Below are 26,915 nucleotides of genomic sequence, written 5' to 3' on the forward strand. Positions count from 1 at the left end.
ATCCCTTGTCAGAACTATTAACTGGTTCTCTTTCCACACATGCTGCCTGACCTGCTGAGTGTTTCCAGCATTTTGTTTTTATTTCCTCTGCAGAAATGCTTTGACAGCCAACTAAGCAATACAAACTGCCTGTCAAAACTGACAAAAAATGTGCTTGTAAATGTCTTTGACTTTTAGAAAGAACTACAAGCCAAAAATATTCAAAAATTTAAAAAAATAATCAAACTAAAAAAATGTAAAAAAAAATAGAAAATAAGCACTTAAACATTAAATATGTTTGAAAATAGTTAAAATTTAAATTAATCTAAGATAACTCAAGCAATTCAAGACATTACAGGTTACCTGGAATTCACCCAATTCCCTTGTAACTATTTCTCTCCATTTGAAATAAATGAACTTGGTAAACCTATGCAAGGTCTGACTGGCACAGGTTCAGTGCCTAGATTTCCCAGCTTGATTTCTGAGAAACTACAGAAGGGTGGCGCTCTGCTGCTAAATTCTCAGAGAAGTCCATTGTCAGGCTGCAGTCAAAATGGCAAGAATCTCTCAGCACATTAGGGACTTCTGTCTCAAATGAGTGACACATAAAAATGATTTGGGTTGTCAGTCCAGCCCTTCCTGCAGAAAACTGTGACCTACTGTCCTAAGTGATGTAATTGATATCAATGCAGTCTATGGGGGATTGCTGTGACCTAACTGGCAAGTGATTGCACATGATTTTCAATACATTGCATCATAAATCCAAGGTCTGCTGTCAGACCAAAAATAGAAAGCATTGGGAGGTGCTTGGGGTGGGGGGTGTGAAATCTAAAAGGAGATGACATTGCAATATTAAGTAAGGAGTCCACCAATGCAGTAATGAGGCAGGAGATCCTGGAAGGCTCTCAAATGAGGTCAAAAGGGTAGAGCTTGGAAAGAAAAGTGGGTGATCACTTCACTGAGTATGTACAACAGGCCTCACAAAGGAGCCAGTAGGACACAAAGGAGCAAATATGCAGGCAAATCTTAGAGGGGTATAAGAATAATAGGAATAGTAGCAGGGGATTTCAACTTCCCAGTGTTAACTGGGATCACCTTGGAGGGAATGGAATATTTAAAATGTGTCCAGAAGAGGTTTCTTAAGCCAATGCTACAAGAGGAGAGGCAGTACTGGATCTAATTTTAGGGAACACAGCTGGGCAAGTTGTTTGAGAAACAATGGGAAGACATTTTGGAGTTAGTGATCATAACTGTAAGTTTCATAGTTTAAGAAAGGGATAGGATGGACCAGAAATTAAGGTCATGAATTGGGGGAAGGCCAATTTCAAGAAGGTAATCAGGAAGGTTAGGGCCGATTAGGCACCAAAGGGAAATCAATGCATGGAGTCAGAGGGTGTGGTTGAGGTTTTAAGTGAATAGTTCTCATCTGTATTCACTCAAGTCAGATACCGTAAATAGAGAATTAGGGAGGGAGAAGATGAAATTCTGGTACAATTTGCCATTATAAAGGATGACGTAGTAGATGAATTAGAAGGCTTGAAGGTGGATCAATCCTCAGAGCTTGGTGAGATAGATAATAAGGCAAGGATCTTTTCCCCACAGCAGGTGTGCCTAAAACCAGACAGCACAAATTTAACATAAGAGGCAGGAGGTTTAGAGGGGATATGAAGAAGAATTTTTTCACCCAGAGGGTGACTGGAATCTGAAACACACTGCCCAAGGAAGTGGAGGCAGGAACTCTCAAAACACTTAAGAACCATCTAGATGAACACTTGAATCGCTGAGCTATGGAAGGGTACAGGACAAGTGAAGGTAAACGAGATTAATACAGATGGGTGAAAACCAATAAAACTGCAGATGCTGGAAATCGAAAATAAAAACAGAACCTGCTGGAAATACTCAGCAGGTCAGGCTGAATTTGTGATGAGAGGAACAGCTAACATTTCAGGTCAATAATGCAGCTTGACCTTCTGAGTATTTCCAGCACTTTCTGTTTGGGTACTTGATGGTCAGCACGGATGTGGTGGGACATAGTGTGCTGCATGACCATGACTTCCACAAAGGGGAGAGTTCTTATAGTGGATATTGCCAACAGGAACTGTCAGACAGGATTGTGAGAGAAGTGCTAATTGCTTTTACCAATTCTGCCTTCATGCTCATATCAGTGCTTAGTGGCATTATAACTTGCACCATGCAACAGAATTTCTAGCTTTGGCTCTTATATTAGAACTTCGCAGTGCTTTGAGCAGACAACACCTTGAACAAAGAAGACAGAAAGACTTGTATTTACCATTTTACAGCTGATGTGGTGTTACATCTTGGCCACTATTTTAGTGTAGGAAAAGCAGCAATTTGTGCATAGTAAGATTTTATAAACACCAATGTGACAATGACCAAAGAATGTTCCAAGTGATGCTAGTTACATGTCTTCACTGCCCTGCTTCAAAATAGAAATGTTATCTTTTCTAAAACTGTGTGAATACACTTTGCATCAAGAAAAGAGGGTTGCTGGGGATAGGTTGGTATGTAGATTTGAGGTTACAATCATTTAATCCATAATCTGACTGAATAGAGGGGCGGGCTGAAGTGGACAAGTGGCCTACTCCTACTCGTACTTTGTATACTCATATTTCAAAAGAAAGGCTGAGGTGCCGTAATTAAATTGATCAGTTCACCACCCAATGTTAAGAAGTAAATATGATTCCTATATATTAGTGTAGCAGCACGCAGTATCAGTTGCAATATCTATTTGATGAACATTAGACTGTAAACTATGGATTAAATATTACTGTTGTATAAAAGTGCAGATATTAATTTTCAAATTTTATAAAGGAATTGGGATTGAACATAGGCTAGTCATTGTCAAAAAACAGCCAGGAGCGTAGGTGACTCACCAGAGGAAAGGGATCTTGTGCCTCGCCCCATATGTTGTATGGGTGGAAGAGAGCAGGTATGTATTTGCTGTGTGGTACACACACATCTGCCCACCAGTGTAAACATTAACACCCATAAAATGGAGCCTGGTCTCCAGTTGTCTTTGTTCCCTTGCCATTGGATCAAGACCTTACTCTGTGAAGCCCTGTGTACAGCTGGTGTACAACAGCAACTCCATTTTAAAAGAAATCATGCACAGAGAAGTTCCACTCCACAATCTGGAGTTCAGGTCCTGGAATGCTAGGATTCTCGTGGACAATTACAACAGTGAGAGCCTGAATACTGCTCTGCTATCATATCTCAGGAAATCAGATATTTTGACTGACATAACCAGAGAGTGAAAGACAATGGGAGGAAATGTCCAGTTTAAAGAAGAAAGCGGCAGGGACACCTTCTTAATGTGGGGAAACCCAGAAAACAAATGTTGTTTTCATGGAGTAAGCTTTGCCATCAACAATGAGCTAACCCAACATTTAGTAACTACATCCTCTCCAGAATTAGTGAATGCATTTGGACCCTTGAAATCACTAAAGCATGGAACAAACATGTTATGTATACATCCAAAACTTCCAGGGTTGGGCCAAAGACAAGGAGGACTTCTGCCTTGATCCACAAAGATCCTGGTCGCCATCCCAGAAGGAAAAAAACTGATCTTCTGAGATGACTTCAATGGCAGGGTGGAAAAGACCCTTTGGCAAGTCACAATTAGCAAGAAAGGAGTAGGGAAGACTAATTCTAAAGGGCTCTTTTCCTGATGATATGTTTAGAGCATAGTCTTGTCATAATAAACATCAGAGGGACAAGAACAAGACTTCATGGCAACACACCCAGTCCATGCACTGGCACCTGTTAGATCATATCATTGTCTGAGTGAGAGACCAAAAAGATATCTACATGATCCACAGAGTTATGGACTGCTGATCTGATCGTTGCCTAATCCCCTCTATTACCTCCATCAACCTGGCCCCAAAGCATCAGTGTCGACTGAAACATTGCCACAAGAATTTCAATGTCAAAATTTTGGGTGGAACTGAGAAATAGATGGGGATGATCACAGTGTTGGAATTGTACTATAGGCCCCCAAACAGTCAATGGGAATTAGAAGAACAAATATGCAGGGCAATTGTGGAGAGTTATAAGGATAATAGGGTTGTCATAGTAGGAGATTTTAACTTTCCTACATAGATTGGGACTGCCATACTGTTAAGGGCTTAGATGGCGTGGAATTTGTTAAATGAGTTCAGGAAAGTTTCCTTAGGCAATATACAGAGGGCCTTGCTAGGGAGAGGCCTCTATACAAAGCTCGATCAACTCTTGGGTAATGGGGCGGGGCAAGTTACTGAGGTGACAGTGGGGGAGCACTTTGGGACCAATGACCATAGTTCTATTAGTTTGAAAATAGTTAGGAAAAGGGACAGAAATGGTCCCGTAGGTTCAAGTTCTATACTAGGGCAAGGCTAATTTTGATGATATGAGACAGGAGCTTGCAATGGTTGTTTGCGGGCAAAGGGACCACAGGCGAGTGGGAGGCTTTTAAAGGTGAGGTGGTAAGAGCTCAAGGTCTGCATGTTCCTGTCAGAGTGAAGGGCAATGTTGGCAGGAGTAGGGAACCTGGATGATGAGGGATATTGAGGCTCTTGCCAGGAAAAAGAGGCATGGGTCAGGTACAGGTAGCTGGGATCAAGTGAATCCCTGGAAGAGTATAGGGGATGCAGGAGTGTACTCAAGAAGGAAATCAGGAGGGCAAAAAGGGGGCATGAGATAGCTTTAACAGAAAAGATTAAGGAAAATTCAAAGAGACGTTATATTAAGGGAAAAAGAATAACTAGGGAGAGAATAGGGGCCCTCAAAGACCAAAGGGGACACCATTGTGTAGAACTGGAGGAGATGGGCAAGGTCCTTAATGAATAGTTCTCCTCTGTTTTTACTGTGGAGAAAACCATGACAACTTCAGAACTAGGAAAATTAAATGGGGAGGTCTTGGGGATGGTCCGCATTACAGTAGAGGAGGTGGCGGATGTCTAATGAGGGATGAAAGTAGACTAATCTCCAGGGCCTGATCAGGTATATCCAGGAACACTGTGGGAGGCAAGAGAAGAAATTGTGGGAGCCCTGGCTGAGCTATTTGCATCGTTAGCCACAGGTGAAGTGCTGGTAGACTGGAGAGTAGCAAATGCTGTTACTTTAAGAAGTGTGGCAAAGAGAAACCTGGGAACTTCAGACCAGTAAGTCTAACATCTGCAGTAGGTAAATTACTGGAGAGGATTCTGTAGGATAAGATATATGTATATCTGGAAAGACTTGATGATGTGACTAACAAAGTTGGTGAGGGCAGGGCAATAGACATGGTTTATAAGGCCTTTGATAAGATTCCACATGCTAGGCTGTTTTGGAAGGTTAAATCACATGGAATCCAGTGGATACATAATTGGCTTGATGGTAGAAAACAGAGGGTGATGATGGAAGGTTGTTTCTCGGACTGGAGGCTCATGACTAGTGGTGTGCCTCAGGGCTCAGTGCTGGGCCCATTGTTGTTCATCACCTATATCAACGACTTGGATAGGAATGCACTGGGCATAGTTAGCAAGTTTGCAGATGACACTAAAATAGGTGAAATAGTGGACAATGAAGAAGGTTATCCAAAATTACAGGGGATCTTGATCAATTAAGTGGGCCAAGGAATGGCAAATGGAGTTTAATTCAGATAAGTGCGACGTGTTGCATTTTGGAAAGTCAAATCCAGGTAAGACTTACACAGTGAACGGCAGGGCCCTGGGGAGTGTTGTATAGCAAAGGGACCTTGGAGTACAAGTACATAGTTCACTGAAAGTAGAGCCACAGGAAGACAGGCTTTTGGCACGTTGGCCTTCATAAGTCAGGGTATTGAGTATAAAAGTTGGGAGGTCATGGTGTGGTTGTACAGGACACTGGTGAGGCTGCACGTGGAGTATTATGTTCAGTTTTGTTCGCTCTGCTATAGGAAAGATAGTATTAAACTGGATGGAGTGCAGAAAAGATTTACAAGGATGCTGCCAGGACTTGAGAGACTGAGTTATAGGGAGAGGTTGGACAGGCTTTATTCTGTACGTAAGGAGTTTATACGTTCTCCCTGTGTCTGTGTGGGTTTCCTCTCGGTGCTCCGGTTTCCTCCCACATTCCAAAGACGTACGGATTAGGAAGTTGTGGGCATGCTATGTTGGTGCCGGAAGTGTAACGACACTTGTGTGCTGCTCACAGAAAACTCGACGCAAAAGATGCATTTCACTGTGTGTTTCGATGTACGTGTGACTAATAAAGATATCTTATCTCATCCTTACAGAGTTGGAGACTTAGAGGTGACCTCATAGAGATGTATAAAGTCATGAGGGGCTTCGAGAGGATGAATGCGCTCAGACTTTTTCCTAGAGTTGGGGAATCAAGAACTAGAGGGCATAGGTTAAAAGTGAGAAGGGAAAGATTTAATAGGAACTTGAGGGGGCAACTTTTTTACACAAAGGGTGGTATCTATGTGTAATCAGCTGCCAGAGGAAGTGGTTGAGGCAGGTACAATAAGAATTTTAATAGACAGCTGGACATGTACATGGATTGGAAAGGTTTAGGAGGTTATGGGCCAAATGCTGGCAAATGGGACTAGTTTGGATGGGGCAATTTGGTCAGAATGGACCAGTTGAGCCGAAGAGCCTGCTTCCGCACTGTATAACTCAATGACTCTAAAATTCTCTTGGAACCCACAAAAAAATCATTTTCTCACAGTGCCTCCGAGACAATCTGTTGACTTCCAGAAATGCTGCACAGATTCAGCAGGTTTGGCTCAATCGGTGGGGAGAGAAATGGAGATAATGTTTCAGTTTGATGATTTTTTTATTGGAACTGAGAAAATTTACAAAACAGTCTTATTTTAATTTGCAGATAAGGGTAAGGATTGGGAGAGCAAAGTTAATGCCTGTGATAGGATGGAGACCAAGAAAGAATGGATTACACAGATTGCTGTTAATTGAGAGAGGTGGTAAATGGCAGCTAATCTGTCTGGAAGAGGTGTAAACAGAAGAGAGGAGCAAATAACAAACAAAAACAACCATGCTGGAATTGTGAGATATGAAACACAAATTTATGCAGAAAATCTGAAATTAAGAAGAATGCTGAGAAAACCCATGGGTTAGGCAGCATCTGTGGAGAGAGGAAAAACTAATGTACATCAGAATTGGCCAGAGATCACAAAGTGAAAACAAAACTGCAGATGCTGAGAATCTAAAACAAAAACAGAAAATGCTGATAACAGGCAGCTGGCCAGGTAGTACCTGTGAAGGGAGAAACAGAACTAAGATAAGATAAGACAAGATAAGATACCTTTATTAGTCACATGTACATCGAAACACAGAACTAGCCAGTTCTGACACAAACTGTTGAATCCTGAAGCATGCCTAGATGGATGATGAGTTGCTGTTCTTCAAATTCGTATGGGCTTCATTGCACCAGTATAAGAAGTCAAAGACAGAGATAGGGGTATTTCAGTTCATCTTAGTAAAGTTCTTTTGTCAATTACACAGCCATTATGCAGATTTATCCATGTTTTTTGCTATTCTGCTACACTCTTCCTCTGAAGTTACTAATCCTCAATTTAATTACATCCATACTTTTGGAAAATGGACTCATCTTCCATCCAAATTGTTAAGGTAAATAGTGAACAACAGTGGGCTGAGCATAGATCCCTGTAGCAAACCACCTCCTGTCTTTTGTTAATCTGAATAACTACCCCTAACCCTACTGTTTTCAATATTGTAGCAACCTTGTTCTCCATTCTGTTCCCTCTCTCCTGACCCCACATGCTTTAATCCTAGTCAACTGTGCAATATGCAGTACCTTATCAAAGGCTTAACAGACATCCAAATATATTACACCTACTCCAACCCCTGTGTTACTTATTCAAAGAATTCTTTGCAGTTGGTCAAACATGATCTTCTCTTGTGGCATATGTGGCAAGTGTTCTTTATTAAGATTTTCATTTCTAGGTATTTTCCTGTTACATACTTAAGTAAAGATTCCTTTAACTTTCCTATCAATGTAGTTAAGGCTGATTGTCTGCAATTCACTGGAATTATTCTTTTGCCTTTCCCAATGTAGGAAAAATCATTTACTGTCCAGTGGTTCTTTGGCTTTTTCTGAAAGAATATTAATATGCTTGTGGTATAGCCCCCACTATCTTATCCATTTCTTTTTAAATATGCATCACTATAGTCCATCTTGACCACAGTTTTTACCCTCTAAAGGTTTGATTAGTTTTTCCAATGACCTCCTCCTTTTCTGTCTGAAATGTCTTTATTTATTTTTGCTCTCTCTAACATCCTGCCCACTAGGTTTTTTTCTCCTCAAAGCAAAATAGTCATTTAAATATTTCTTCTATATTTCTTCCATTGCCACATTTTTATATAGGTCTCCCTGTGGTCCTACTTCTATCATTCTTTTGTCATTTACGTGTTTTTAGAATACCTTATTATTTCCATTTATATTCTTCCAAAAAATTTCTTTGTCTTACTAAATTGTCCAAATATACCTATTATTCTATTAATACATTAAGAAGCAACATACTTGGGATCAAAATAACAAAACAACTATAGCAAGTAAGAAAAGATAAATAATCAAAAACATAAAAAGAATAATTTTCTGATTAAGGGCAAGATCTGGCTACCGATCTCCCATTTTCCACCAATGTGCCCATGATACATACTGTATATAAAAAAATAATTTTGATAGAAGTTACATACTCCATGTTACTGGATTATAAAATTTTTGAAAGCAGCAAATAATATTTAATAGTAAGATATCATCAATCTGAGAAGAAAGATTCAGAATGTTTAACAATACCCAGGGTCTTCACCAAATCCATCAATTTATTTTCACAATTGTACAGCCACAGGAAACTATATTGCAACAACTGCAGTTTTCACATAAAACAACATATTCTGGCTTCTAAACAGGCTGATATGAACAATGAAATATGATGATTTTCAACACTGCTTGATCATCTTAAGACACATATGATGCAATGTAAAAAGCAATTTTTGTTCTTTTCTTGAAAGTGTCCACTGTAAAAACTAATTTTGACTTATTTTGAAATTCAATACAACTGCTGGAAATCTGAAATATAAACAGAAGATTCTGGAAATAGTTAGCAGGTCAGGCAACAGTTTTTCTCTCTCCATTAGCTCAGCCTGACCTTCTGGGCATATCCCACAGCCCTGCACTTCACAACACCTTATGCTTTTTTGTTGTATTATCATCCTCAAACTGCCCCCATTAACCTATTGACTGGAGTACTTCTACAATTTATCCTCATGGTGATGCTAGCCTTGCCCTGTCACAGATGTCCCCTTTGTCCTTTCCATCCTTCCCCCCACCCCCACCTTCTCCACAACTTAAAACTTGCTTTTCTCTTTTCTCTAGTTCTGATAAAGGATTTTTTGATCTGAAATAGTAACTCTGTTTCTCTTTCCACAGATGCAATCTCACCTCCTGAGTGTTTCCAGTATTTTCTGTTTTTATCACATTACTAATTCGATACTGTAAATCACTCACAGCATTAAGAGTATGCCCCCTTAGGGGCTTGTGTTAAATTTTGATAATCACAGAATTCTGACTGTGAATTCCACTTTTAATTTTCATTGTAAGATTTCTCTCTTACCATATTTTGTGCTGGTGTTGGAGTCATTTGCTGAGCAGTCTTCACTATCATTTCCCCCAAACTCTCAACAGCAGTCTCTTCAGAGTCACTAGCATAGAAATACAGCAGGAAAATGTATTTTTATTGTACAACAGTTTGGAATTTCAATCTCATTGCAGAAAAATGCAACTGTAAATACCCCCTGAATGAAAATTAATAACAGAACACCTCATTTTCAACCATCATTCAATTAACATTAGTTCAATGACTGTGCATAAAACATACATGAAATAATTAGTGTGGATGGTTCTTAATTTAAAGGATGTTAAACAGCTTGTAAGCATCTGGTAGCAAGCTAAAATAGGTCATTCAAAATTTATCTATCTAAATTAAGAGGAAAAAAATTGGTTTCTCCTCCTGGATCGACATGTCACAAGATAACTAAACTGACTTAGCAGGGTTGCCTGGGAATCCTTAGCTGTCAGTGGTGAATATGCAAAGGGCCAGCAAATTAAATCAACCTGCCAAACTGTCAATTTCAAGCCTCATGACTGCATGAAAATGGCATCACGGAAAGAAATCATGCATTGCCTTAGTCTGGATTTCCTGGCATTAATTCAAAAATTCATGCAGTTGGAGCTAATTTCACATGCAAATTTCAGTCAATAAGCTTGAAGCAAGACATCCCATGACTATTCAAAAATCTGACAGGATTTTTTTTCACCCCTGAATATGAAATTGACTGTATATGAAATCCAATCTCCATTTGCTTACAGTTTGCATATCTACATTTACCCATCTGCAGGGCCAAGTTAATGAGAACTGTACCTGGTTCCAGTTACATCCTCCCACCCATCTTTACTGAAGTGCTCAAAGACATTGCTCATCTTCTTGATGGATCGGTTGAGAAGTCTCTGGTACCGTTTCGTGGAATTGCTTTTTCTTCTTTTTGCTCTTGGATTATAGGCTACTGTTTTACATGCACAACTTCCACTGGTGTTTCCCTCTATCGATCCGGTGTTGATGGTGATAGTCTTAGATGCAAGACTGTCCTGTAGCTCCTGTATTTTCTGCAGCAACAACTCATTCTCTTTCCTCAAACGTATCATGTCTGCCATTTGCCTTTTTAAGCAGGAAACTTCTAATTTCAATTCATCCATCATTGCATCAAGCTCATTTTTTTCTTCCTTAATTTGTTGATTTGCCTTCATCAGTTCTCCTATTTCAATAGCTTGGTTATCTGATTCACTTTGAAGCTTGTTGTAGGCAGTTTTCAAAGAAGCTTTGGCCTGCATCAACTCCTCATTTGTTTCTCTCAAATCTTTGGCTTCTCTCTGAATAGTTTTGAGCTTCCTTTCCAAATGGCTAATCTGAAATGGGAAATCAATTACCTTAAGATTAGCTTTGAAAGGATGCTCCTGCATACACAGCAGAAGTTCCCAAATCCAATTTCCTATTTTCACTGAGTTAACTGATTTCATCAAGGAGTACTGCTGGGATTGGTATGACTGCTTCAGAGCTGGAAAAATGAAAACAAAACAATTGTTTCTGCTCTCTCATTCTGACTGTGGGTGTGCATTATTCAACCATGCAAAAAATGAGTGTGGGTGTTAGGTTGGTGCCCAAGCCACAGGTTGGCCAAACCTACACATGAATATACTAACAATGCCACCGATAAAACTGTGCGGAAAACTTGCTGCCAATCATAGACAGAAGGTATCAGATACCCAGCCCACAGCTGACCATAAATGTAGTGTCCATTGACTTAGCACTGAATGGCTCGGGTTATAACAACACTGGTGATATACCTAATCCAGCAGATTGGGAGATAACACCTGTGGCAGCCTGGATATGGCCAGAAAAGTTCAGAACAGTGTTACTTCGCACAGCTACACCATCTTACCTTCTCATTCTCTTAAACACCCAATGTTTGCTCTGCAGCAGTGGGAAATGCTAAGTTAACACTAAAAGGGGAGAACACATTTAAGGGAAGAGTCGAGGAAGCAGCACTGCCTCAACATCGCAGAAATCAACTAATCCCATTGCTGCCCTACAAACATAGCAAGTTGCCTGGCGGGGGAAGAGTCAAAGAGGAGGAAAAGTGTGGTGCAATAAACACACCGATAGAAGGGTGACATCTTTAATTAATTTTCTGAAGGATAATCTGGTTTCGTGGAAGTTTTTTTTTACTTTATTTAACATCAACACATTTTTATCCATGATGAAAGCCAAAAACATACAAGTTACGAATTTATCCATTCAATAAACATAAAATGGATTGGAACAATGTGATATTAAATAAATCTTAATTTTCACCATTCCTGAAAAAACATAACATTTTAACATCTAAATCCTGTAATGTTTTTACAGTTAACCTGTGGAAATATCATTTTCAAAGAATGTTTTAAAGAACAATACAGTAAAATTTTGCAAGCATATAATGCGCTCAATTTTTTTTGCTGCAGGGTCCATATAGAATTAAATATATGCACTTTAAAGATGAAGAATATATTCTGACTGATCCCTCATCTTAAGTGACTTGTGCAATAAAGGCTATAGCCTGTAATACTACTCACTGCTGCTGTCAACTTTTAACAGCCTATTACACTAAAGAATACAAAGGAAAAGGTGCTAATACATTTCAAGCCCTAGTCTATTAGACATTTTCATGCCACACAAAAGCTCAGCACTATAATACATCCAATATTAATATCTGACCGCACAATTCAGTGCTGTCAGATTTGGACAACTATACATTTTATCATATTATTGTCTCTTTTTAAGACAAGTTAAACATACATAAAAAATGCCTACAGGGTTCTTACCCGAGGCAATTGTCCTTGTCTTTTTCAGTTTAACCTGCCTCCTGAAAGTAAAACATGCAACCCTTCTGAAAATTACAGTTCTTTTCCCACACTGGAGATGATGAAATGAAATAATCCCTCTGACATCCCTGGACTACAGTACACAAATTATTTCAATTACTCGTTCCTGCTGAAGTCAAATGAATATGAGCATTTCCTGTGCTGTACATTATTATATTTAACATGATGTTTGTCATTCTGTAATAATGCGATGACAGCTTTCATTACCTGACCATATGGCACTTGTTACAACACACAACAGCATCATCTCCTCTAAATTATTCCCTGCAAGTTAATACACGATTTACAAACCAACACCAACAGCCCCGAGCTCCCCTTTACAGATATCACCGGTATCTTAACAGTACATTTGGAATTCATAATAAACTCTGGAAGAAGTGTGCAAAATCAAATATAATTATTGTTCTGCAAAAAACAGATCTTTGGATTACCCTTAGCACTCATGGAGCTTGTCATGAGGAATTTTAAAGTCTTCGCCACTGTGGCACAAAGACAGAGTTTTAAAATTACTTAAATGGTTTGCAGGATAAAAACATTAGTATTTATAATTGGATTTTGCTTGTGCACTTCAAGACAGATATCATCGTTGTCATCAAAAGGAAAATATCAAGAAGCTTGCAACATAGAATTTATGATTCAGAATGGAAAGTATTATCACAAAATCTATGGTGCTAGGATTAGTTAAAGGCCAATGCACTTTTAAAATAATAACTGTATGTTAACATATTCTACACTCCCTCCCTGGGTGCAAATCTTATAGACTATCAGTTCCCCATTTCAAGAAATGGGCTGTTTTCATTCCCTTTGATCCCATACTAATTAATGACAAGTTGCATTAAAAGCATCTTTAACAAAGCAAAATGTTCCCAAAGAGTGAACAAACAAAATCTGACACAGGCCACAAAGGAGATATTACCACAGAAAGCTTGGTCAAAGATGTAGCCTTTAAGGGCATCTTGAAGGAGGAAAGTAAGGTAGCGAGCCAGTGTTAAGGGAGTGTTTTACAGAGCTTAAGGCACCAGGTAGCTGAAGGTACAGCTATTAAATTCAAGGAAGCTTGAGGCCTAAAATGAAGAAGACAAATCTCGGAGGGCTGTACCCTGGAGGAGATTATAGACAAAGAAAACAGCAAGACCCGTTGTCATATTCGAAAATAGGGATGAGTATTTTAAAACTGAAGCACTGTTTAACTGGGAGCCATTGCAAGTGAGTACAGGAAAGAGGAATGAACTTGGCTTGGTGTAATGTTAGGACAAAGGCAGCAGAATTTTGGATGTGCTCAAGTTTAGGAAGAATAAAACAAAAGAGTTCACAAGGAGTGTGCTGAAACAGACATGGATAGGTACTTTGGCAGCAGATAAGCTGACACAGATGGAGTTGGGTGATAGAGCAAAGGTGGAAATGGGCAACACAAGGGGCATAGGTAACAGATAAGATAAATAGCCACTTAAGCCACTCATTATTTTGTATGCCAAGCCACTCAATATTTTGTATGCCCGAACTCCTCACTAGTCCAGTATCACCCTTGACTGCAAAGAGAAACCCTAGCTTCTTTCATCTATTCCAGATAGTCTTCTTGAATCCCCTTCAATCTAAGTAGTAGTATAAGGAAAAAGAATCTGAATAAGGATTGTAAAGGCAGACCCTGCAGGGTTTTGACGAGAAATTAAACTACATTTTTGTCCAGCATGGACACAATAGGCTGAATGGCTTCCATAGTAAATTTCTATGATCCTAAATAGGAGCTCATGAGCTATTAGGACCAAGAAGAACATAGAACATAGAACAGTACAGCATAGGAAAAGACCCTTCGGCCCATAATGTTGCGCCGAACTAATTAAGCTAATTAAGTCTAATTACGCAAAACCCATGCTGACAACATCCACTGCTCTATGCTCATCGATTACCTTGGTCACCTCCTCGAGAAAGCAATCAAATTAGTAAAACATGACCTGCCCCACACAACGCCATGCTAGCTGTCCCTAATTAGGCCATGCTTCTTCAAATGCTCAGAAATCCTATCCCTAAGAATCTTCTTCAATGGCTTCCCTACCACTGACATGAGACTCACCGGTCTATAATTTCCAGGATTATCCCTGTTTCCCTTCTTGAATAATGGAACAACATTAGCTACTCACTCGTCCTTGCCTGTGTCAATGTTTCATTTGTTTTTGAACTGCTTTGCTACAGAGCTCCCAGTATAAATGGTCAATCCTTAATAAACTGCTTCAGCTTTTCATATGCTCAGCCAAGAAAGTATACTCCTTATATTTCTAAATTCTCTTTAAACTCAACCTGGCTTCCAGTGCAACAACGTCCTGATTTAGAGTTTGTATTCTTTTCATTTTCTTCTATCATCTTGCCCGTATGTCTGTATTCTCTTCCCGACCTACAGTATACTCTCCAGGATCTCTGTGCTCCTCTGATTCTGGCTTCTTGAACATCACCAAATAGCAATCACTCTATAACTGGTAGCTATGCTTCCAGCTGCTTTGACCCTGAATTATGGCATTAACTCTGTTAACCTCCTCATAACTCTTCTCTAAAACACTTAAGCCCCACCATTCTGACCAAGGTTTTACACAGCCGCCCCAGTGTTTCATTGTATGCCTCAGTGTCAAATACTGTTTGGTAAAATTTCTTTTGAAGAGCCTTGGGATGTTTTACTGCATTGGACTGGTAATAGAAATGCATTTTGTAATTGTTATAAATTAATCAAGATTTATTTTGTTTGATCTTCAATTTCTACCCACACATTATCACTGGGGAAACAGAGGGATTTTGTTCTAAATTAACTTGCATGATTGGTGCCCAAGGCAGATGGATGGCAATACCCCCACCTGGAGTCTGCTGAGGGAAATGATGATGAGACCTGAATCTCCAAAAGGGCTGGTAACTCCTGACCTATGAATCTTTATCCTTACGTGTTTCTAGTATCTTCATTTGAACCTTTAACTGAATCCTAGAAAGGAATGAGATTGCAAGAAAACTAAAAGCAGAAAATGTTGGAAATACTCAGCAGGTCAGGCAGCAACTGTGAAGAAAGAAACAATGTTAATGTTCTGTGTTAAGGACCTGTCATCTGTTTCTCACTCCACAACCTTTTTGCCTTACCTACTGATCGCTTCCAGCACTTCTGTTTTCATTTCAGATTTAAGTATCTGCAGTGCTTTGCTTTTCAGTTGCAAGGAAACAAGGCAAACACATTGAAAATAAATCTAATACTGAAACCAATTATATATTTTGGAAAAAACAAATGAGTGACAGAAAATGATTGAGCAAATAAAGATTTGGTTTTCAAAATTGAAAAGCTGCATGAAAATAATTTGGAAAAGTTACAGAGAAAACTGGTTTCAGAATTAAAACCATATTAAGTCTTCAAATGTAACAAGCAGCATCTACAAAGTAAACTCCCTACCCTAAACATTCATTGCCTTCACCATTGGTACACCATAGCTACAGTATGTGCAAGCTACAAAAAACATTGCAGTTCCTTACTTCGACCTCTCTGACAGCACCTGCCAAAGCTGCAATCTGTACCACCAAGGCTGGCAAGTGAATGGGAATACCATCACCTGCAAATTCCCCTCCACGTTGCACACCAGGCTGACTTGGAAATCTATTGCTGTTTCTTCAGAATTGCTGGATCTAAATCCTGGAACTCTCTCCCCATTGGCACTTTAGGAGCACCTTGACAAGAAGAACTTAGAGCAGTTCAAGGCAACAGTTCACTGCTAGACTTGCCAGGAATGACCGCATTTAAAAAATAAAATTCTTCAGAGGTCACTGAACAGAACTTCTAAATTATCAACACCTTCTTCCAGCAGAAAGGCTCAGCTCTACTTGGGAGTCCCTATATTCCAGCCAACATACCTCAAAAAGGATACAATTACACTGAGGCAAGTGTAGAGCAGAGCAAGGAACATCCAAGTGTGAAAATGATGAGCCAGAAGAAGAGAGAAAATTAAACTCTGTAATCTAAAAAGAAGGCAATGTCAGTTTTAAATACACAAGAGTTTCAGGGGTACAGAACCCCGAACACTACTTCAAAACAAGCCAGTTAGGAGTGACTTGAATAAATTAATTTAAAAGTAAATTTAAGATAGATCTTTTTGAGTAGTAATTATTTACTTTAAAGTGATTTTGGGATCATCTGCAAAGTCAAACAGGGTGCCTAATGGTACATTCTGCAGAGTTCTTAACCAAGACCAAGACAGTAACACCCTCTTGTCTGAGTGAGAAGGCTGCATTGCTAAATGGACATATTTTTGGACAGCAAGGAAAAGTGGCACTGAAGTAAAAGATAAGCCTCGAATGTTGTAGCAACCACAAGGAGTGGAATGGCTTACTTATCCTCCTACTTCTTACATTCTCATGTAGAGGTGCAGCCGCACAAGAGTACCACACTACCAGAGAAAAAGGTGAACAGATTCTTTGGATTAGACATTTAAGCCTTTGCTCCATCTGTTCTCTCAGCTTTCGATTTCAAGAAGAGTTCACCTGTACTTTGACCAATATTTATTGTCAGTCAACATTATTGAAATAGGTGACATAGCACTATCATATTGATGAATATGGGACCTTGCTGTGTAATAACTGGACTCTTGTGCTTTCTAGTGGTTAATAATAGTGACCACACTTCAAAAATACCTCCACATTGGCTGGGATGCCAAACTATGGGAGGCTCTATGCAAGTAGGACCATCTTAATTTTCCCAAAGTGCCACACTACGTGCTCAGGACATTCATCTTTTATTCCTCAAATACCCGACATTTCCACTGCCCTGTGACAAATTCAGCTTTTTTTTTAAACTAACATCTGCAAACAGGACATACGGGTGATCTTCACATATGCTGTGCATTATACTTTAAGTAAAACTGGCCTTTTAACCTTCCTCACCATAAGTTTTAAGTCTTAAAAGTCTGGGACTTTATTTATCCAATAAGAGTATTTTTGAAAAATGTTTTCATTCAGTGTAATTGCATGATCAGGTGTTATTTTCACTAATATAATTCTAGTCATGCAAATTCCAGATCATAATGAGGTAAAATGCAATGTAAAAAGTTCTTTTAATCTCGTAAATGGTGCATGTATTGTAGTTAGAATATGCCATAAAGAATGTGTAATTTGGGACATAATGCTTTTTTATTTGGAAGAACCTTATTCACTTCCAAAATAAGAATTTTCAACAATAAAATTCCGATGTATCAATAATGCTTAAAAGCATTTCTCTTCAGAATGATGATTCAGAGATTTGAGGCTTATTTGAATACCTGTCTTCTCCGTAGCAAAAAATCATATACGTCCTTTTATGACACAGAACATCAACAATTAACATATTTAGCGTTTCACATTTTTATACAGACATTCAGTTTTAGGATACCATAAGGTCATTTCATTATCCATATATATCCCAAAATTTTCCATCTTTACTATTTCAATTGATCATCATTCTTCTGCAAATGTTTTTTATCTAAATTCAACCAGAGAAATGCAAATTACAACAGTGCCTCATCTTTCATCAAAATTGTTACCTCCATCAAAAATCACCACCGATAACCCAAATGGAACCAGTATTGATCAGTGTCTGCTAGTTTTAGGTGGCTATTGAGAAGCTTTACGTGAGCTAATCAACAAATGAGTTCAGCAGATTCCCTGAATTTTATTAACACGTAGCCCAGCTGCTGATATTAATGTGCAGAAGGCAATTAGGAAAGCAAATAACACACTGGCCTTCATTGCAGGTGTACAAAAGGAAGGACATCTTACTATAATTACATTGGCCTTAATGAGACCACACCTGGATTACTGTGTGCAATTTCAGTCTCCTTTCCTAAAGAGAAAGTGTAGATTCACCAGACTGGTTCCTGAGATAGCAGGTTTGCTATACAAGGGGAAATTCATGAAGGATTCAACAAGGCAGACTGCAGATTAAGATTGAGATGAAGGGAAATTCCTTCACTCAAACAGTGGTTAATCTTTGGAGAGCACTAGACTCGAGGGTTGTGGAACCTTTTGATTGCATTCAAAACAAAAATGAATAGATTTCTGGATATTAAAGGAATCGAAATAATAGGGGGATAAGGCTGGAATATGTTGAACTAGAAGATCAGCCATGAACTTGCTGAATGGTGCAGCAGACTTGAAGGACTGAATGGCCGACATCTGCTCCTTTTTATTTTATGTCGTCGTGTTATGGTACTTATAATCTTCTGAATGTAGTTAAATTTCCAAACAAATATATTTGTTTGTTTGTTTGTATGTCCATATGGATAGCCATTGCTTAATTTTCAACTTCAAGCCTCAAAAATAGAGTCTTCCCAAACTGTTTTCAGTCAGGGATATGGGTATCACTGGCAAGCACAGCATTTATTGCCTTTAGGAAGATTGTGGTGGGTAGTTGCAGTCCATGTGCTGAAACACTTGTGTGGTGCTGTCAGTATGGAGTTTCAAGATTTTGATCTAGTGACCTTGAATGCACACACATTGGTAAATTGATTTATTATTGTCACATGTACCAGGGTACAGTGAAAAATTTGTCTTGCATACCATTCAGACAGATCAATTCAATACAACAGTGCACTGAGGTAGTACAAGGTAAAACAGTAACAGAGTGCAAAATAAAGTGTTACAGTTACAGAGAAAGTACAGTGCAGGTAGTCAATAAGGTGTAAGGTCATAATGAGATAGATTGAGAGGTCAAGAGTCCTTATCGTACTAGGGAACTGTTCAATAGTCTTATAACAGGAACAGAAGCTGTCCTTGACCTGGTGGTATGTGCTTTCAGGCTCTTATATCATGTGCCCAATGGGAGAGGGGAGAAGGGAGAATGACTGGGTTAGGTGGGGTCTTCGATTATGCTGGCTGCTTTACCAAGGCAGCGAGAAGTATAGACAGAGTACATGGAGGTGAGGTTGATTTCCAAAATGTGTTGAGCTGTGTCCACAACGTTCCGCAGTTTCCTGTGGTCACGGGCAGAGCAGTTGCCATACCAAGCCATGATACATCTGGTTGGGATGCTTTCTATGGTGCATTGATAAAAATTGGTGAGGGGACATGCCAATTGGTGAGGGAAGTAGAGGTGCTGGTGAGCTTTCTTGGCCGTGGCATCTTCGTGCTTGGACCAGATCAGGCTATTGGTGATGTTCACTCCAAGCAACTTGAAGCTCTCAATCCTCTCGACCTCAGCACTGTTGATGTAGGGAAGAGCACTGAAGTCAATGACCAGCTCTTTTTTTTTGCTGACATTGAGGGAAAGTTTGTTGTCATGACAGCATGTCATTAGGCTCTCTATCTCTTTCCTGTACTCTGACTCATCGTTATTTGAGATACGGCCCACTATAGTGGTATCGTCTGCAAACTTGTAGATGGAGTTAGAGCAGAATCTGGCCATAAAGTCATGAGTGTAAAGGGAGTAGAGTTGGGGGCTGAGGATGCAGTTTGTGGGGCACCAGTGTTGATAATTGTGCCAGAGGTGTTGCTGCCTATCCTCATTGTTTGCTGTCTGTTGGTCAGGAAGTTAAGGATCCAGTAGCAAAGGGAGGTGTTGAGTCCCAGGTCTTGGAATTTGAAGATGAGTTTGCTTGGAACTATAGTATTGAAGGTGGAGCTGCAGTCAATAAACAATAAACAACAGTCTAACATAGGTGTCTTTACTGTCCAGATGCTCCAGAGATGAGTGCAGGGCCAGTGAGATGGTGTCCGCCATAGACCTGTTTCGGCTGTTTGCGAATTGCAGGGGGTCGAGGCTGTTTGGGAAGCTGGAGTTCATGTGTGAGATGACCACTTCATGATGGTGGATGTCAGAGCCACCGGGAAGTAGTCATTAAGGCATGTTACCTTGTTTTTCTTAAGTACCAGGATGATGGTAGTCTTCTTAAAGCAGGTGGGAACCTCAGATTGAAGCAGGGAGAGGTTAAAAATATCTGCAAATACCTCCACCAGCTGATCTGCACAGGACCTAAGGACACGACCAGGGACACTATCCGGGCCAGGTGCTTTCTGCAGGTTCACTCTCTGGAAGACTGATATTACATCCACAATGGTGTCCGTGGGTTCAGGTGCATTGGAGGCTGTCAGGGTGGGGTAGTGACATCCCAGTCCCCTTCTGTTCAAAACGCACATAGAATGTGTTCTCATTGGGAAGGGATACGCTGTTGTTGACGATACTGTCTGACTTCGTTTTGTAGTCTGTTATAGCACGTAAGCTCTGCCACATCTGACAGCTGGTCTGGGACTTCATTTTGGACTGGTATTGTCTCTTGGCATCCTTGATAGCTTTACGGAGGTCATACCTCGATATGTCCAAATTGCAATGGTGTGCGACCTAGCAAGTACCTTGTAGGAGCCCAATTTGATGTGCAAATCACAGCAGAGTGTTTTTATTCATACAATTTTTCCTAACTGTCTGAAGCAAATGGTTTGTGTGGTTCACTAATCATCATTGATATGGGTCTGATATAGTGAGTCAGAATTAGATCAGTAAGTTTCCTTCAATAAAGCACATGAAGGAATCAGTAGGCTTTAATGGGCATTCAATAGCTTTGCGGACATTTTACAGATCCCTAGATTTGTTTGTTTAACTCTGAATTCAACTTCTCAAACCACTACAGTGGTATAGGAAGTTTCAGGTATCTGGAGTACTCACAGGCAGATTCTGTTAAAGTGGAAGATGTAGATGGATCTGGACCCAAATGCAAGCCAGAACCTATCAGCTCTGAACGTTGGAATGGAGCAAGCTCAAAGGGTTGAAAAGCCTCTTACATGGAAGATAGAATCATACAGCATGGAAACAGGCCCTTCAGCCCAACTGATCCATACTGACCAAGATTCCCATCTAAGCTGGTCCCATTTGCCCATGTTTGGCCAATATTCCGCTCAACCTTTCCTATCCATGTACCTGTCCAAGTACCTTTTAAATGCTGTTAATGTACCTGCCTCAACCACTTCCTCTGGCAGCTCATTCCATATACTGACCACCCTCTGGATGAAAAAGTTGCCTCTCAGGTTCCTATTAAATCTCTCCCCTCTCTCTTTAAACCTATCCCTTTTGGTTCTTGATTCCCCAACCTTGGGGAAAAGACTAAGCATTCACCCTATCTATGTCCCTCATAATTTTATACACCTCTATAAGATCACCCCTCATTCTCCTTCACTCCAATGAAAAAAGTCCCAATCTGCACAACCTCTCGAGTCCTGGTAACATCCTCGTAATTCTCCTCTGCACTCTTTCCAGCTTAATGGTATCTTTCCTAAAGCAAGGTGACCAAAACTAACACAATATTCCAAATGTGGCCTCAGCAATGTCTTGTACAACTGCAACATAATATCCCAACTTCTATACTCAATGCCCTGACTGATGAAAGCCAGCGTGCCTAAAGCCTTCTTCACCACCCTGTCTACCTGCGATGCATAACCTGGAACACAGAACAGGTCTTTTGGCCCACCACATCTGCACTGACCATGATGCCAAACTAATCACAACTGTCTGCACATGCTCTGTATTCTTCTATTCCCTGCTTGTTCATATGTCTGTCTAAATGCCTCTTAAACTTTGCTATCATATCTGCTTCTACCACCTTCCCTGGCAGCACATTCCAGGCACCTACCACTCTGTAAAAAAAACTTGACTCTCATATCTCCCTTAAACTTTTCCCCTATTTCCTTAAACCTATGCCCTCTATTTTTTGCTATTTCAACCCTATTTATGCATCTCATATTTTTATATACTTCTATCAGGTCACCCCTCAGTCTCCAACACGCCAGAGAAAACAATCCAAGTTTGGATCTCTCCTTGTAACTTGTACATCTCTCTTTGTAACTTACACACCCCTATCCAGGTAACATCCTGATGAAATTTTTCTGCAACCTCTCCAAAGCCTCCACATCCTTCCTGTAATGTGGTGACCAGAACGGTACACAATACTCCAAATGTGGCCTAACCCAAGTTTTATACTGTTGTGACATGAATTCTCAACGTTTAGACACAATGTCCCAGCTGATGAAGGCAAGCATGTGGTATGCTTTCTTTAACACCCTACCCACTTGTGTTGTTACTTCCAGGGAGCTATGAACTTGCACCCCATGATCCCTCTGTACATCAATCCCATCTCTACAGGTTCCATGTCCTTCTGTTCCCTGTATTCATGTGTTTTTCCAAACGCCTCTTAAACTTTGCTATCAAATCTGCTTCTACTGCCTTGCCTGGCAGCACTTCAATGCTCCAAAGGGTCCCACCATTTATTGTATACTTTTCTCTTGCATTTGATCTCCCAAAATGCATCATCTCACACTTGTCCCCAGCTGCCACTTCACTCCCAAATTTCCAACTGACCTTTATTCTGCTGTATCCTTTGACAACCTCCTCACTATCCACAACTCCACCAATTTTCTTGTCATCTACAAACTTACTAATCAGACCACCCGTAGTTTCATGACTTACCCTCATCATTTATATATATTACAAACAACAGAGGTCCCAGCACTGATCCTTGTGGAACACCACTTGTCACAGACCTCCAGTCAGAGAAACACCCCTCCACCACAACCCTCTGTCTTCTATGACCAAGCCAAATTTGGTTCCAACTTACCAATTCACTGTGGAACCTCTCTGACTTAGTCTTCTGGATCAGCCTACCATAAGGGACCTTGTGAAATGCTTTTGTAAAGTCTATGTAGACAACATCCAATGCCCTGCCCTCATCAATCATCTTTGTCATCTCCACAAAAAACTCAAATAAATTTGAGGACCTCCCCTGCACACAGCCATGCTGACTATCCTTAATGTCCATGGTTTCCCAAATATAAGTAAATCCTGTCACTAAGAATCTTTTCCAATAATTACACTACCACTGATGTAATGCTCAACAGTTTATAATTTCCTTGATAATCCCCATTTGCACTTCCTAAACAAAAGAACAACATTGGCTGCTCTCCAGTCTTCTGGGACCTTGCCTGTGATTAAGAGGTATACAAAGATTTCTGACAAGCCCCCAGCAATCTCCTCCCTTCAGTATCCTGGGATAGATCCCATCAGGCCCTGGAGACTTAACTAATCTAATGTTTTTCAAGACACTCAACATCACCTCCTCCTTAGTATTGACATGACCTAGAATATCAATATACCCCTCCCTAATCTCATCATCATCCACATTCTTCTCCTTTATGAATACCAATGCAAAATACTCATTTGGGACCTCACCCTCTGACTCCAAAGATAAATTCCCTCCTTTGTCCTTGAGTAAATCTACCCTTTTCCTCGCTATCTTCTCACTCCTAATATACATTTAAAGCCTTGGGATTCTCCTTAATCCTACTTACTAAGGATATTTCAGGGCCCCTTTTAACTCTCCTAATTTATTGTCTATGTTCCTGCTTGTTTCCTTTATATTCTCTGGGCCTTGTCTGATTTCAGCTTCCTAAAGCTTACACATGCTTCCTTTACCTTTTTGACGAAACTTACAATTTCTCTTATCATCCAAGGCTCTCGAACCTTGCCATCCTTATCTTTCATCCTCAGAGGAACATGCTGGTCCTCAACTCCAACAAGCCAGCCTTTAAAACATTCCCACATGTCAGATGTGGATTATCCCTCCAAACAGAAGCTCCCAAGCTACTTTCTCCAGTTCCTGCCTAATACCGTTGTAACTCGCCTTCCCCCATGTAGCACTTTCCCCCAAGGAGCAGTCTTATCCTTATCCATAACTCTCTTAAAAATTACAGAATTATGATCACTATTCCCCAAATGCTCCTGGCACTGAGAGAATATCGGGGAAGTGTAAATCACCCACTACAACAAACTGGACACACAAGAGATACTGCAGATGCTGAAAGGGCAGGTTGGAGGAGCAACACCTCATATTCCACCTTAGTAGTCTCCAACCTGATGGCACGTTGACCTGCCAGTTCTGCCCTTCTCTCAACCAAGTTTCAGTTATGGCTACAACATTGTACTTTCATGTTCTAATCCAGCCTCCAATCTCATCTGCCTTGCCCATTATAGTCCTTGCGATAAGATAAATACACTTCAGATCATCAGTCCTGCCATGTTCATTAACCTGCCTCTGCCTGTTCTTTCCATTACTTTTACTTGAATTAACCGCGACCAAATATTGAAAGGCCTGGATAGAGTGGATGTGGAGAGGATGTTTCCGGTAGTAGGAGAGTCTCGGACCAGAGGGCACAAACTCAGAATAAAAGGACGTCCCTTCAGAACAGAGATGAGGAGGAATTTCTTTAGCCAGAGGATGGTGAATCTGTGGAATTCATTGCCACAGACGGCTGTGGAGGTCAAGTCGTGGTGACACTTGTGGGCTCGCCCCAGAACACTCTATGCAAAAGATGTATTTCGCTGTGTGTTTCGATGTACATGTGACTAATAAAGATATCTTATCCTATCTATATTTAAAGCAGAGGTTGATAGGTTCTTAATTAGTAAGGGTGTCAAAGGTTACAGGGAGAAGGCAGGAGAATGGGGTTGAGAAGGAATAATAAATCAGCCATGATCGAATGGCGGAGCAGACTCGATGGCCCGAATGGCCTAATTCTGCTCCTATGTCTTATGGTCTACTTTCTCCTCAATCTCTCCACCTGCTGACCTACTGCTTTAGTTTCCATGTCCCTGCTACACTAGGTTAAACCTTCCAGAGCAGCACTAGAAAACCTCCCTGCAAGGATATTACTGTCCCTCCAGTTTAGGTGCAACCTGTCCTACTTGTACAGGTCCCACCTGCCTTGGAAGAGAACCCAATGGTCCAGGTATCTGAAGCCCTCCCTCCTACACCAGCAGTTTAGACATGTATTTAACTGTACTATCTTCCCATTTCTTGCCTCAGGAGTACGAGGCACAGGCAGTATTCCCAAAATTACAAACCTAGAGGTCCTGCTTTGTAACTTTCTACCTAACTCCCTGAATTCCCATTGCAGGACCTCATCCCTCTTCCTACCTATGTCATTGGTAGCAATATGGACCACAACCTCTTCCCACGCATATTTTGCTATTATTTGTGTGAATTTTAAACTGGATGAAATTTCATCTCACCAATTGCTTGTAGCATTCAACCTTTTGACAGAGAGACTGGATTTTGTTGGCACGGGTAACTTGGTTGATAAGTGAGAGCAGGCTGAAAATGGAGCTTTGGCACTCAGGTGAAATGTGTGAACAATTTAAAGTGAAGACATGGTTGGAACCAGGGGATATCAGTTAACGTTCAAACACCTTGAAACATAACTCTAATTTTGAATCACATGATTACATAGCACTTAAACAAGATCTAAAGATTTTGGAAATCAAGTAACCAGAAACTTCTGAAAAGATCATGAAAATGTGATTTGCTGCCATGTTATTTAAACATGGAGTTAAATGACTTAGGAACCCCCTGAAAGAAAGTGCCTTTTCTAAAACCACAGGGCCTGTGTAGATTTTATTAGCCAGTCAATATTAAGTAAAACAAAACAATGGAGCAAATGCTGGCTGAGTCAGGTTCAGCTGTTTAAACTTCACTAAGTCTCCGATTTCCACACATGGGCTGGCAAACAGGAAGTCCGAGACTTACTGAGTGACAGATGGCATCACATCTGTCACTATAGTCCATCACCGAACTCCACATTGAGACCAATGGTGGTTCCCAGACTTGCTGGGATTCTCCAGCGTTAAACTGGGAAATCACCACTCTGATCCACACCAGCCATACTTGGCGTAATGTGCAAGAACATTTCAATGAAGATTCTAGGCCTGCAGAAAAGGCTTTAGAAGGGAAGGTAAGCATTTTAAATTACCTATTTTACTTAAGCTTATTGTTTTTCATTATTTCTTAACATTTGTGTTTTCTTATGTGATAATTTTTAATGACTTTTACTTTTTCATAATTACTGCAATTTTGATAGTTTCTGAATGTATCTAGTTGATGGAGATATTTAAAAATTGTTAAAATATACTTGACAATTTTGATATTGGACAAAGCTCCATGCAAGACTCTACCTTTTGTCAAAGCCTAGCAAGGCATTCTGGGAATGGGGCCTAACACTGTGCTGTCTAAGGCTCTTTCTCCACTGAGATTTTCAGGATCAAGCCCAGATTAATGCATGCATGCAGAGACTGCAGCCAGTGGCTGTGGTTCAGCCTGATCCAGCCCAATGCTTTCCCTATTCAAAGCAGAAGTTGTAGAGAAGCAGAATAAAACATTTAGAGATTACACAAGCTTTGCAATTGTCAAATAAGCCAGCAAACACCAATAAGTCAGCAAAGATCAATCAATAGTTTCTGGCCCCAGAGTACTCTTATTCCAAATAAACCCAGGGCTTCAATCAACTGATACTGGGAATTTAGTGAATTGTACCATCTTTTTCTTTAATTTATTTGTTCAGAGATTATGTACATTGATGGGAAGGCCATCCCTGATTGCTTCCTTTGCCCTTTAAGAGTCAACCATACTGGTGGCTCTGCAGCCAGATAAGGGTGG

At 40.2% G+C, this 26,915-nt stretch overlaps 1 protein-coding gene across 6 annotated transcripts in view; it reads right to left on the minus strand.

Annotated features, from left to right (window-relative positions):
- cntln (centlein, centrosomal protein) overlaps positions 1-26,915 on the minus strand; it is a 432,461-nt gene that overhangs the window by 180,169 nt on the left and 225,377 nt on the right. For all 6 annotated transcript variants that reach the window (XM_052019932.1, XM_052019931.1, XM_052019933.1 and 3 more), the window contains 2 exons: positions 10,400-10,941; positions 9,593-9,680 (listed from right to left, as the gene is read on the minus strand). In XM_052019932.1, the coding sequence (XP_051875892.1) occupies positions 9,593-9,680; positions 10,400-10,941 (630 nt within the window). The remainder of the gene's footprint in view (positions 1-9,592; positions 9,681-10,399; positions 10,942-26,915) is intronic.

The sequence above is a fragment of the Pristis pectinata genome, chromosome 7, assembly GCF_009764475.1.
Source record: "Pristis pectinata isolate sPriPec2 chromosome 7, sPriPec2.1.pri, whole genome shotgun sequence".
Classification (NCBI taxonomy): Eukaryota; Metazoa; Chordata; class Chondrichthyes; order Rhinopristiformes; family Pristidae; genus Pristis; species Pristis pectinata.